The sequence below is a fragment of the Ascaphus truei genome, chromosome 1 (genome assembly GCF_040206685.1).
Source record: "Ascaphus truei isolate aAscTru1 chromosome 1, aAscTru1.hap1, whole genome shotgun sequence".
In the NCBI taxonomy this organism is placed as follows: domain Eukaryota; kingdom Metazoa; phylum Chordata; class Amphibia; order Anura; family Ascaphidae; genus Ascaphus; species Ascaphus truei.
Genome location: NC_134483.1, coordinates 329331187 through 329346264, shown reverse-complemented (window position 1 = coordinate 329346264; position 15078 = coordinate 329331187). Strand labels below are relative to the sequence as shown.

The following is a 15078-nucleotide window of genomic DNA, read 5'->3' as shown; positions in this document are numbered from 1 at the left end:
TATTTGATATAACGCACCCACAATTCCCAGAAGGTGTTGTTTTATCCAGAGTTTACTGTACAGTAAGTACAATATATCTATACACATCCACCCGCCACATTTTTTCTAGGTGAAATTATACCCCTAACCCACACGCCCTTTGCACAGCTCAACATAATATTGAGAAGAGCATTTTTCCATGATCCTTTATCATCCAACAGCGAAGCCCTCCCTGCTGCCCCCATTGTAGGATACTGTCGTCGATAAGGGTGTTTCTAGAGGTAAGAGGGGTATGAGACATCCATTTTTAGAGAATCCCAATATTATTTTCTAATCCGTTTTCTAGAAGCTTAAGTTCAGATGGCTTGAAGTGTGTAGTCCTAAACAGCACCACTACAAACCATGACATTTATATTCAGAAAAGCTGCCACATTGCTGTTTTATATTTATTTCTATTAACTACAGGACAACTAAACATCGATAAGGAAATATCCTGTGCCCGAGAAACCTACCCTGGCAGGCTTCCCCATGCTTGTAAAAAGATGGTGGACAGTGTTCGACACAGGCCCCGGTGTGGAGAGTGTGGCCCTCCATACACTGCAGGCAGTCAGTCTTCAGGGGGCCTTTGCAGGCATTGCAACTCCAGTCACACTCTGCCAACACAAGAGATAAAACAAAGCAGGCAGGCATTAGTAAACAACAACTGGACAAGACTGTGGTCCGTATTTACCAAGTGGTGCTATTCCATAACACACCTTGCAGTGCCGGGAGGTCTCTTTTGGTATAGCTCCTCTTAGTAAATGTGACGTTTTGTGTACATTACATAAACAGGATGACATGCCAAATAAGGACAAACAAGAGCAAACAGATACAGAAGGTAATGATGGCTCTGTCTGTGACAGCTTGCACGCTAGAAATTATAAGGGGCAATGTTGGAACAAAAAGTAAAGTGGCTGCTCATAGTGGCATGGAGTATGCCTCAGGGATGGAGTGTGGTCCAGCCGCACGGGTGTCATTATTTAACGCAAAGTTGGTGATTTTATCAAATGATTTTTATGCTGCAGAGTTGTTGGTGACCGACAGCATGTGTGCAGACCTGTGCAAGGCGTGCCCTGTCCAGGGCAAACCGTGACATTTGGGGGCGTTATATTATTAGAAGAGAACGTCAGCTTGTATTCTTCTGTGGGTTTGTTCACAGGAAAGCAACATGTTAACGGAGTCGCTGGAAACGAAGGGGTTGAAGCATGAAGAGTGTATAAACAACATTGTAGCAAAACTTTTTCAAAGGAGAAAAAAAAAAACCACGGTGCACCCTTGGGGTTTTGCTCTTCCTTATTATTCTACTCTGATTGATTCTGCTGATTCTGCTGATTCTGGATCACTGGTAACCGCTCTCTCCCGTGCTGAATAACAATCGCTTCCATTCTATTGCTTGATGAACTCTCAGCACTCAGCTAGCACCAGGCAGCAATTACAACAGATGTGAGAATTCAAAAGGAAGTTTTCTGACAGGTAGATAAGTCTAATTGGGAAATTATTCCAGCTCTCGACTGCAGAAAGACATGTTGACATTGCTCCCAAATGACTATGCTATACAAGTGAGCGGTGGGTTATGTTGCAGGTGGCAGCTTTTTTTTACCACAATAAACAATATTATTATTATTAAAAAAAAGATTCAAAACAACAAAGCAAGATTAATTTTTCTTCTTGTTAATGTTTTCATTCTAGTTTTCCCAATTCAGTGCCAAAATGGACTTTTAGTTAATGCTTTCGCTGCCGGAAGATCGCGCAATGAAATGTAGGCATCTTTGGCAGCAACAGGGTAATTTGGCTTTCAAGAGGCAATCCAAGCAGCACTTTAAAAAACAAAAAAGGATTTTTGTTTTAATATATGCAGCCTTTGATTACCTTTGTTGACACCTACCTAAGATGCCGATTGATTTGTTCTCCCATGCTCGATCAGCAAAGATACTGATTCCCAGGGTTCGCTAAATGACTGTCTTTTAATTTCAATCAATCCGTCAGTCAGAGTAAGGCTGCGATTATAGTGCCCGTGCGCGTGGCTCGCACACAAAACCAACTAGGTTGAAGGCGATCAGGAGGCAACAGGGAGGCATGGCGGAGATGTTTCTGTGATGTCACGTGAGCGGGTCGCCCTCATTGGCTGAACTGCTCATGTGACGCGGCCGTTGCGCTGCAATAACAATTTCATTTGTCTCCTCTGCTGTCTGTCGCTCCATAGCACTTGGTCGCGCTCACTATGTGCGCCTTTATTGCGCTACATTAATTTGTTCCGGCAGCGCGTGGCGTCGCACGCATGTGTGCCGCCACTATAATTGCGGCCTAACTCAGCAGCTACAATATATTCTTATATTACTAAGGTAACATTATATATTGTTACAGTTTGCAACTCAAACTGCTGGGAATATTAGCAACAAATGATCACAAACAGGAAAGTGTTACTAAGATCTTGCGCTGCTCGGGAGGTGGGCTAAAGCCTGCTATAGAAATCAGAGAATGCTCAGTATATTAAAACGCATTAAAATGGCAATGAGTTGAACTTTAAAAAATTATTTAGTAAGTATTATCTAATACTACAGAACTGATTTATTTAAAAAAAACACATGTAGGATATTGCATGGACTGCTAATTTACCCCTACAGGGATATCCTAGTATAAATTAGTGCTAAGTATAAAGCCTCTTTTGTTTAGAAAGAGATTATCGAATGAAATGACAGGCCCCTGATACATACTACTAGTACTAACGTCTTTAAAGCTATTCCAAAGAGCAACAGAGAAAGCTCAGTCGTAGTGAAGGATTCTTATTGATTATTCCAGTGGTTTAAAGGTCAGTGGGATTAAATACAAAATCAACCTTTTTAAGCGTAATCATACTCATACATTTTCAAGCATGATCAAATGTCATTTTACCCAAGAAGGTAGATACATTCTGTATAATATATGTGTAACCACCCTCTGGGATTACCATGGCCGTAAGGGGTTAACTGTGTGCTCCCCACACATAATTAACACCCCATTTCCATCAAATGATGCTGGAGTGACTTAGCGGAGGTAACTCCTTGCTCACTTCTGCCTGGAAAGAGTGATGTCATGAGTAATACAGTATATAGAGACTGGGAAGGTTCTGGAAGGCAGATCCCAGGAGAAGTTGAGTAGTGGGATCTTACTGTTAATAGTGTATATATGTTCATATGATACCGTAGAATAGGGTAAGGATCCACTTGTATTGCTTTATAGTGAAGGACAGTACCCTGGTTAGGTAGCGTACCACAGAGATGTCTCCCTTCACCCTTGACGGTTCATGGAAAGGTTACCCATGAGTAGAAAAGACTAAACAGGCCATAGTCCAGCAGCATATTCAGACCAGCCCTACCGGAGTGTCCGCCTACCCCAACCCGCGATCGAGTGCTCCATTTCCTCCTCCTCCCGTGACATGTCCCGCGGTGCCGCTAGTGCCGTCCGTCAGCCTAGGGTCACGCGCGGACCCCACGCTGGAGGAAATACGGTCTACGCTGGCCCAGCCTCCAGGCTTCGTCCTCGGGGTGACATCACCACCACACAGCACGCACACGCTATGCGCGGACGGCACGCGCCAAATTGGGTCCTGGCTTCTGTTCACTGGGTTCTGGCTACTGCTGCTGCTGCCTCCTACTCTGCCTATCACAGTGAAGGATATTGGTGGGTCCTTCCTTGCAGCCTCTCTAATGGCCCAGGGCACTGACAGACAGCCCCTTGACAAGATGGCTGAGAATAAGACTTCTTTCAGTGCGAAGTGCTTACTGCAATTCCTGCCTCTGTTTCTTGTACCTGTGTCTACTTTTCTTAGCTCTGTCTTGTCTGACCTTGGCTGTTTCTGGACTCCGTACTTCTCTACTCCTGACCAGGCTTACCAACGACGATCCGCACCTCTCCAACCACGACCACGGCAAAGTACCTACGACTATCCGCACCTCTCCAACCCTGACCTCGGCAAGTACCTTCTACCACTCTGACCTCTATAACCCCGACCCGGCTACCACTACCTATCTACACTCCAGACACGCCCTCGCGGCTGGAGGTTGGTGTTTTTGTCAATCCCCACCTAGGCCCCGCGGTCACGTCCTTTTTGTGGTGAGCACTCCGTTACAGAATGCAGCAATGCCTATACCAAGTCATTGTTTATAAGGATGTATTAATAAAACTGTTGAATTAATAAAGTTCCTGGTGCCCATTATTGCAATATCATCACCCAGCCACACGAATCCACCACCCTAATAAAGGTGACCACACCACAGAAATCCAAGATAAGTGACATTGATGTAAACTCCCCATGAGCCGGAATAGTTCTATGCTGATAAGGACAGTAATAGGGCATGGGGGTAGTCTATTACTGCTCACCATACAATTGCTCACACCACTAGGGGTGGGACAGTTATCCCTGTCAAGGGAAGATTGTCACTGGGCCTTACAGGGACTCATATGATATGAAGTACTACTGAAGCCACCTGGCAGAGGGTTTCAGTAGGTAAAAAAAAAAAGACAAAGCCTCATCACCTCAATAGCGGGCTGAGATAGGGGCAGCTGGGGAAGAAGGTTCAGACAGTATTAGGACAAATGTAGTAATGCCTATACCAAGTCATCGTCTATAAGGAAGTATTAATAAAACTGCTGTTGAATGAATAAAGTTCCTGGTGGCCATCATTGCTATATTATTGCCCAGTTGCACAAATCGAGCACCCTAACAAAGGTACAATTCACTATTAAATTCCCAGTAGCAATATTCAATAACAATGAAAAAAGATCATATCACATATTTACTAAGTGATGCTACCCCATTAGACACATTATGACTCATTAAAGTGAATGGGCAGTAAGGTGTCTTTTTCAGGCCTTATGGAATAGCAATGCTTAATAAATATGGCCCTTTTCACATGTACAGTATATTAATATTTTTTTCTCCAAAACAAAAACGTGTGTCATATAAAGTATGCCCTTAGGATACCAAAGAAAACGTTATTTTTTAAAGCGACTTGTATTTTTTTTTGGGGGGGGGGATGTCCAGCTTTTTTTTAGCCCAACATCTCAGGAACAGTAATCAGTAACTGGAGACTATACAAAGTGGAGCAGGATAAGGAAGCACCGTAGCGTATCAAAATCCTATATGGAAATATGGATACATTGATAAAAAATGCCACTTCAGGTCAAAGGTAGGTAGCCATCATATATTAAACTAGCAAGTATGTTAATCTAACAAAGGGGAGGTTAAGTGATTCATGTAAATGTTATAAATAAAGTGGAAACATAAGGTAAATAAATATTGGGTGTGTATGGTGCTCGTGTACACTCATATAATCTGTGTTTAGGACAAAAGGCATGTTTAATATAATATGCATAACCATGTATCCCTTAAAAAAAAAATATATATATATTTATATATATATATGGTTTACATATAGGATTTTGATACGCTATTGTTGAATTAGGTTTTAATACTTTTGTGTAAATTAATAAAAATTATATCAGTGGAGATGAATTTTCATCTCTTTTAGAGAAAAATGAGTTCTATCTAAGGTTGATTGCACGCAACAGAGGGATTACGTTTCTTTATTTGTTATCCATTCCTTATCCCAGCATGCAACCCCTTAAATTACATTTCAGCTGAGCAGTAGCTGTTCTTTTTGCGTAAGGAATCCCCGTACCTGATTGAATGCATTGTGATGTATGTGTGACACATAACTGGTTAACTTGTCAAAACTCCTATTGCACATATTTGGGAGAAAAATTAGGAGGATCTCTTCTCTTTCATTCATTGGTAGTTCTCTTTTCTACCTCCGATTTTTGTACATGACCAAATAAAATATATTTTTATTGGAGTTCACCCTCTCTGTTTTTCATTAATTAGTGGTGCATGGCATCTCTCCATTCTCATCACTCTTATCTTTCATTGACTCGTATTGGGCAAAAATTAAGTATTTTCCAGCTAATTTGAGAACATCCCTTTTAACCGCTGCATGGCCACGAACATTTGGCTCTCCTAAACCCTAACACAACCACTTCTCCTTCCGATGATGTAAATGGAAAAGGATCCTCCCCTTCAGAATCCTAACTAACATAAGGCTAACTGTAAACACCCCCTAGAAAAAACTGATTTAGGAAAGAGTCCCGTGATTCTGGCAGCAGCATTTAGGATAGATTGTAGGGGAGACAGGTGAGAGGCAGGAAGGCCGGACAGCAGGAGGTTACAGTAATCGAGACGGGAGAGAATGAGGGCCAGTGTCAGAATTGAGCAACAGAGGAAAGGACGTATCTTTGTAATATTGTGTGAGGAAAAAACAACAGGTTTTAGCTACCTTTTGAATGTGAGATAAAGTTATGAATTGGCTGGAATGTGCAGCCACTCCTGGCAGCCATGGCTTTGGTTTACATGTTATGTGATGGTAGCATGAGGGCGTCACAAACACAAAACAAGTCAATTATCAGCGTCCCAGGAGACACATACTGTACTGGTTTGAAACCATTACAACCACATTATCATTACATACAGTAGTATACCGTTCTTTGATACAGAAATATAGAAGTTTATGTAGCAGAAGTTCTGTCATATTATGGGCACTGGTGTCACCAAAGAACTGAGAAAATTTTCTGATACACTCAGAAAAAAATGATTTAAATGAGCTGTAACTATTAATCTAATGCAAACATACCACAAATTGCTTCCGTTTTTTTTAAATTTAATTAAACCAGTCAACCTGAGGTAAACTTGATAAGCCTAGCCTATTATTTTCTTCTTCCCCCCCCCCCCCTTCTACTCATTAATCTGGTGCCCGCGCAAGTTCCAACAATGAGGTCAAGATTAAGTTTGAGCCAGCTAATCTTACTCAATATACAATTCAAGTTACAGGGAGAGGACTAGATTCCCATGGTCTCAAACACTGCCAAGAGAGGCATTTGTTGTAATCTTTCTTTTCAATGCAGTAAAGTAATTCATTAAAAATGAACAGCACAGGAAAAAGGGAAAGAAAAACATTGACATTTTCTTTAAACCCAGGCACTGCAAAACTTCACAGTTACAGTAAGTAGAGCTCATTAATCAAAGGATAAGAAGTTTTAGGAAGATACAATGTAAAATAATAGGGTGCACCAATTTGGTTTACTAGAAATAACAACAAATGTTAGCCACTGATGCAGGTAGCGAGGTACAATATCAAAATCCTGCCATCTTTATATATCTTTATAAATACATTGCTTTTTTCTTGTTTAATGGTGTTTCAGGAATAATTGTCCTTCAAGCATTAAGTGATGAATCACAATTAAATGTTGTGAATAAATTCAGTTTCCCTAGATAATACAACGTATCCCATTATAACTGCAGTGTTGGTGCAGAGTATCATTTAACCAATTTTAACTGCACAGTAGCTAACGCATGGCTCATACAGTGCTTCTAAATGTTAACCCCTTAGGCACTGCACACACATCACGCATCCCATGCTATTGACTATATCATTGCTTGGTTTCCGCTTTTCCCAATGCCGTGGAGGAAATACAAAAGACACAGCATAACGTTGGTAGTGTAGGACCTGCTGAAAGGGTTTAACATGTTTTGGCCAAAAGATTGAACTAAATGACCCATATTGAAAAGAAGAAAAAACATAGAAATGAATCCATTGGGGCTTCTTTGTTTGCTGCTGTATATTGGAGGTCACTTTCCCAGCAGCACTCTAGTTGGCACAATGAAATATATAATACTGTAGGACTGGGTTATGAGCTTGCTAAGATTGTACAGCAGGTGCAGAATATCACAACATATACTGCACCACCATATCCCCACCAGAAGGAGTAGTGAGGCCCACTAACTCTACTTGGAGGTTATTTAAGAAGTGGCAAGAAGCATGCACAAGTCTGACTGTTACTGCAGGGTAATGGTTACTGACCCTTGGTGTCTGCAAATGTGTAAACTATCTATAATAACGACTGAAAATTTTGCAGTACAATTTTCTTCTAATGACTTAAGATGCATTTGATCCCCCCTCTTTTCTTTCAAGGGTGGGAACCGGATGGAAATAATGTGATTCAACTCTGGGAAACCTTTGGTTTCCGAAGACCCATAAAGATGGTAAAGGTATTAAAATGTGTCCCCAGCCGCCTCTGGCAGCAAAAGGCCGAACAATGGTCCCATTGATTACTGTTTAAGAAATCTGCAAATTTTAGAAAGATTTCCAGTGAAGGCGATCGGTCGGTTTGCAGGGTAAGAAATGCAGACTTCACTGGTGAAAATATTTGCAATAAACCCTGAGGTTCATTAATATTTGCCACCTTGTGTTGCCAAATGTTCACAAAAGTTGGTGTCGAGGTGATAATGAAGATATTGGCAGTTGACAAATGCTCGTGAATTTGTATATATTTGCCACTTTATCTCCAGCTGCAAACGTCCAAATCATTGCAAGCTCCCTAACACGCGCCAACATTACGCCAAATTCTAAAGCACTCTGCAAATGTACAATGCCGCCACAGGAGGGGGCGGCTTAGGTGATGGCCCTTGAATTGGGATAACCTAGATGTGTTTGTTTTTTTTGTTATCTTAAACAAGTCACAGAACGTACTGTACCTGGGTTAAAGTTATATGCTCTTTGGAGCAGGACTGGAACTGTGTCTGGGAATTTTTACCATGCACACCACTGACAACACTATAAATGACTGTATCCATTTCTTGTATTTGTGCCTTCTCTTTAGGGTCTCTTTACCTTTGCACGTTCCACTGGTGTAGTCAAGATAATACTGCTGAGTGCAGCTTTCATACTGGCACTCTCCAAACAGAAGGACCTTGGCTGGATCTTTACACGCAGAGCACTCTGCTGCTGAGTCACAGGTCAAGCACTGGTGGTTACATGCTGAGCAGAGACAAATAATACACAGGTTAGCAACCAACTACTTATACTTTCTATCACAAAGAAAATTGAATAGCCCCATGTCTGTGGTTCTTAAACCTTTAGAAATGACCATTGCATTAGTACTGTACAGCTGCCCTTTATTTACTTTGCAATAGTATACTCCTTTGTACTCCAATAAATGTGGCAGGGCTCTCGGGAGAGGTTTGAGAAACCCTGTTGTATATCATACAAACCAATGCTACTTATTTATCGGTGAAACTCCATCATAACCAGCTGCAAATGCTATCATTATTCTACTTTCTCTTGAAAAGAAAATCCATCAACTTAATGTATGTCAAAGTAATATAAAGGGATCTCTTCATTATAGAATACATGGATATTAATATGCGCTAAGCAGTGAAAGATAAAGTTCCAATTAGCAACTCGTAATGTGGCTGCAATAATGTGAAAGCGAGCAGCCATGCAGCATCAGTCGCTGCTTTTATCGTATCAGGTAGGAAATGTTTAAAGGAAATTTAGGTCAGAAAGCACGACTCCAAACCGCCAACAACAAATGTCATGGAAAATACAACACATTCAGGGTTTAGTGTAAGTTGAAATGTAACTCACCGTTGCCTTTAAAAACAAAATGTATATCACACCTAGGTTGGGAAGCAGGTAGTCCCCGGAGCTGAGCCGCGTTAATTTCAGCTACAGGGACCTGCTGCCCGCTTGAGATACTTACCACTAGAGGTGATGCTCGGATCTTACTGCTGTTTACAGGTCCCGCATCACGAGGGCCAATAGGAAGCCGAAAGGAATTATGTCACAGGGAACTTTAAATAGACATTTTCTGTGCCTAGCTGGAGGTGCCACTGGCATCACCTTCCAATGTAAGTATCTCCAGAAGCAGAGGGTCCCCGTAGCTGAAATCATTGCAGTTCAGCTCCGAAGAACCCCTGCTTTAAACCTAGCGAAAGTAAATAAATACATATGTAGCTTAGGTCCCCCTCTGTGCTCCCCGACAGCCCCATACCTCCCGATCTGCTGTGGAGAGGTGGTGGTAGCCGTGGGAAGAGTTGCGGAACTGGAGAGGCGATTGCGTCGCCAGCGGCCATTAGATGCGCACGCATGCGCAGTAGATACAGCAAGGCTCTGCAAAGGACTACAGCCCCTAGAAGCCACTGGGGTTGGATATCACATGCTACGCACCATCCAATAGGGCTGTTAGGATTCCCTGCTCCAAGAGTTGTTACATTTCTCGTGTCCAGGACCACGTTAGTTGGAGCTGGGACAGCAGAAGGGTGGGGTGTACATGTGCAGGGTGCCAGTGGCTTCTGCACTAGGCCAGAGACCCCCTTAGGCCCCAGCAAGGCCTGACTCCCCTGTATAGCTTGTGGTTGCTGCAGGGACAGTCCATAGTTAGGGACACTGCCCTGTAGAACCAGGTTGAGGGACACAGTCAAAACATGGTTGTATCCTGATTACAAGTGGTCTGGGGTCAGACACCTGCATCATAGAGACTATCTTCATGTGGGACACTCCAGCTGGATACCACCCCACGCGGAGGCGAACTCATCACGGAGGCGGATTCCATCGCTGGATCAGCGCATCCTTTCTGTCATCAGCCGGTGCGCCCGGGTGTGGGAGCACCCGGCAGGTACCCAAATACACCAAGTGCACCAACCGTACATTTATTCAAAGGGGCAGCGCTGTCTCACACATGGGGATGGGTGCGGGACACTAAGGACACGGTGTTGGGAACAAGGTAGTGGGTTACGGCCGTGCGAGGCTTGGTGGGTAGCTGTACCTCATTAGCATTATTAGTACGTCTATGATCTAAGTGTTGTTCTGTTTATGCAGGGCTATATGCGCATAGTAAAGAGTTACTGTTTTACCATATTGGTTTGTATTACTCATATATGTTCCTGCATTGGGTTATCCCACATAGTTAGGATCCCGCGCAGGTGGAGGCGCTGTCATATATCGAATCAGGTACATCCCAGGCTCCCAGCAGCGGAGGTTCAGACCTCCTGTGAGCCACAGTTAACGCACCACACACACACACTGTAGGCGCCTATCTCCCAGAGGGTGGGGGAAAGTGCGCTACACATAAATAAAGCAAGAGGTATAGCCACTTCAAATTTGACAAATGCTGCAGTGATCATCAGTCAGAGAATGCTAAAACAGTATTTTCCATTATACTTATTGTTGGGTTTTTGGAAGAAAAAAAAAATGTTGTTAGGAAATTCGAACATTTACAATGGTGGGCATTTTCTTTTTTAGATTGTGTAAAATATTATATTACTGTACATCAATATTTCTTTAAAAAAAACAAATAAAGAAACAATACAGAGTTATTACATCTGCAATCCACCATAATCATTTTATTTTTTTCCACCCTTTTTTTTTTCTGTTTTAAGGCTGAGAACTGGGGACCCCACAGTTCCCAGTTTACTTAGTGGTGAAGTTAATGGGATGAAAGAGAAAATGGGTAGGGGAGATTAATGATCAACTAAAACTACCAGCTAATTAGACCAAAATGTGTAAACAAATATAATTGGGAGATGCATACGTGAACTGGGGGTACAGACAAAACAAAAGAGAAAATAGTAAGGTATTAACGATAAAGAAATTCACTAAGTAGCACACCACCAAATAATATTAATTAATAATAACTTTATTAGTAAATGGGTTACATAAAACATGTCTCACTGTACAAGAAGAACAGTGAATAAAATGCACAGCGTATGGGCGTAACTCCAACTGATGTGTCTTACAGTGACTGGTTGAAAGAATACCAGTGTATGAACCAGGGATTGTGCGCTAGAGTTGGTAAGTGTCGCAATCACATAGTGAACGAGGCCCGATAATTATGATAGTAATGTTGCTGTTGGTAAACGGGTCACACAGCTCCCTAAATGCGACTCAATAAAGTTAGAGAAGGGAGACTGAACATAGGGATTAGTGTTAACTTGCACATAAGCAGAGCAAAAACAGCCTTAATATGCACAACACTACACTAAGTTATTACTGTATACAGCTGGATGTTATGGACCAGTAACCCAAATACAGATAACACGTATCAAATTGCCAATGCAAATACACAGCGCCCTGCCTATGATTAGCAAGTTGCCAATACACAGATGAACAGCAAGGAGATAGTTACTGATCAACCACCAGTAAGTGTAACATCCAGAAGTAAATACCCCAATACCAGGGATAGACCACGTTCGCCCCAATTTCCCCTGACGAAGCTCCGTAGCTGGAGGGAAACGTGCGTCGGCACGTGAATTATGACATCAGACGCCATTATGGGTCTGTTTTTATATTACTGAGCATTTTCTACCAACCATATTTGAGGGATTTAGATTGTTAAAATTTAGCTTTCACCTACACTATGATCGATTAAACAGCCCGATTGACTAGACGCATTCCCATCTATGTGGTCTATCCCTGGTATTGGGGTATTTCCTTCTGGATGTTACACTTACTGGTGGTTGATCAGTAACTATCTCCTTGCTTTTCATCTGTGTATTGGCAACTTGCTAATCATAGGCAGGGCGCTGTGTATTTGCATTGGCAATTTGATACGTGTTATCTTTATTTAGGGAGCTGTGTGACCCGTTTACCAACAGCAAAATTACTATCTATAATTATCGGGCCACGTTCAATGTGATTGTGACATTTACCAACTCCAGTGCACAATCACTGGTTCTTACACTGGTATTCTTTCAACCAGACCCATCGCTTGGAGTTTCTGTACGTCCATACGCTGTGTATTTTATTCACTGTTCTTCTTGTACAGTGATATATGTTTTATGTAACCCATTTACTAATAAGGTTATTATTAATTAATATTATTTGGTGGTGTGCTACTTAGTGAATTTCTTTATATCTTAGTATTTTCTTTTGTGTTGTTTTGTTTTTTAATGGGATTAACTCTGCCTCCAGAGAGAATAAAATGGCCGCCAAATCTCAAGCCAATTGGAAGCTGCAACATCATCAGTTGCAGCTCCGTATTGGATGACCACATAAATCTCCATTAAAAACTAGGAAGCTATATTTTTCACTTCACCAGGAAATATCTCGGAAATAAGGGTCTCGCTGAAAATAGTGAGGTTAAGCTCCCAGTTCCAAGCCTGTAAAAAAAGGAGGTGATTTATTAGAAGTGCAGTGAGATGTTTGTTTTCACTGAAGTCTGTCAATTATTTCAAAACATAATTCAGATTAATTTAATGATCACTTCCTTTTAGTATTTATATATTAAAATAAACCATACCCGGGGACTCAGGGACATCCCTTAAGGTTGAAGGAAAGGAAATTTCACCAGCAACAAAGGAAAGGGTTCTTTACAGTAAGGGCAGTTAAAATGTGGAATTCATTACCCAAGGAGACTGTGATGGCAGATACAATAGATTTGTTCAAAAAAAGGTTGGACGTCTTTTTAGATTGGAAAGGTATACAGGGATATACCAAATAAGTATACATGGGAAGGATGTTGATCCAGGGATTAATCCAATTGCCAATTCTTGGAGTCAGGAAGGAATAAATTTTTCCCCTTAATGGGGTTTTTTGTTTGCCTTCCTCTGGATCAATAAGTAAGTATAGATATAGGCATGGGCGTCCGCAGGGGGGGGCGCTTGACCCCCCCCTGGATCCTCGCATTAACGTAATAAAATATGCTGGGCCGCGGCCCGGGATTGGATGGGAGGCCGGGGGCGGGGACAGCAGCAGTCACGCAGGGGTGGGGGCCGCCACACTCTCCCGCGCTTTAACTCCCCATCCTGCACCACGGCACCTCGAACCATCTGCAGTTCCAGCCTCACCGTCCCTCACCGTCCATCTGCTGAACCCGTGGCCGCCGCCCGCCGGCCTGAGGTAGGCAGCCGCATATGGGAGGGACCCGTGGGACCAGGGAGACATGGAGATGCGGGGTGAGAGAGGGAGATTGGTGGGGCAAAGGAGATTGGGGGGGGCGAGGGAGATTAGGGGTGGGGGGAGGTTGGGGGGGCAGGGGTGGGGGCCGCCACGTGCCCTCCCGCTCTCCCGCGCTTTAACTCCCCATCCGGCACCCAGACTCTCCCTCTGGCCCTCCCTCCTGCACCCAGGCACCCCTAATCACTCTCACCGTGAGATGGGAGATGCAGGGGGGGGAGAGATGGGAGATGCAGAGTGGGGGGGAGAGAGATGGGAGATGCAGGGAGGGAGAGATGGGAGATGCAGAGGGGGGGGAGAGAGATGGGAGATGCAGGGGGGGGAGAGAGATGGGAGATGCAGGGGGGGAGAGAGATGGGAGATGCAGAGGGGGGGGAGAGAGATGGGAGATGCAGGGGGGGGGAGAGATGGGAGATGCAGAGGGGGGAGAGATGGGAGATGGGGGGGGGAAACCCCCCTTATGCTGGTCGGGCTCGCTCGCCACGGTGCACTCACCACCACTTTTATGCCGGGCACTGGGCGTTAAAATTATGCCCCCCCCTGAAAAAATTTCTGCGGACGCCCATGGATATAGGATAAAGTATCTGTTGTCTAAATTTAGCATAGGTTGAACTTGATGGACGTACGTCTTTTTTCAACCTCATCTACTATGTAACTACAGGCATACCCCGCTTTAAGTACACTCACTTTAAGTACACTCGCGAGTAAGTACATATCGCCCAATAGGCAAACGGCAGCTCACGCATGCGCCTGTCATCACGTCCTAAACAGCAATACCAGCTCCCTACCTGTACCGAAGCTGTGCGCAAGCGGGGAGACTATAGAGCCTGTTACACATGCGTTATTTACATCAGCTATGCACGTATATGACGATTGCAGTACAGTACATGCATCGATAAGTGGGGAAATGGTAGTGCTTCACTTTAAGTACATTTTCGCTTTACATACATGCTCCGGTCCCATTGCGTACGTTAATGCGGGGTATGCCTGTATGTAACTATGTAATACCCAAAATTCTCTTTAAACATAAACAAAAGACAATTATCTGTGTTTTTTAAATTTATATCTCTGTTGATCAAAATCTGCGCTTTGACTAGCTTTTTATTACGGAAGACATCCTTTTTTTCTCAACACTATTAGCTCTGGCTGTTCCTCTTGAACAGATACTTCATGGTTTTTCTTGCAGTTGTTAAGGTATTTTAGATCTAATGGTTCATGGAAGGACACTGCAGTTAAATGAAGAAACCACAAACAGTCCCTCAAATAAGACAAATAAGCCTTTTTTTCTGCCAAC

The 15078-nt window shown here is 43.0% G+C and overlaps 1 protein-coding gene across 2 annotated transcripts in view; it reads right to left on the bottom strand.

Annotated features, from left to right (window-relative positions):
• The window catches only part of FRAS1 (Fraser extracellular matrix complex subunit 1), a 431436-nt gene that overhangs the window by 149036 nt on the left and 267322 nt on the right, over window positions 1-15078 (bottom strand). For both annotated transcript variants that reach the window (XM_075606876.1, XM_075606883.1), the window contains exons 23-24: window positions 8721-8867; window positions 492-632 (exon numbers count right to left, since the gene is read on the bottom strand). In XM_075606876.1, the coding sequence (XP_075462991.1) occupies window positions 492-632; window positions 8721-8867 (288 nt within the window). The remainder of the gene's footprint in view (window positions 1-491; window positions 633-8720; window positions 8868-15078) is intronic.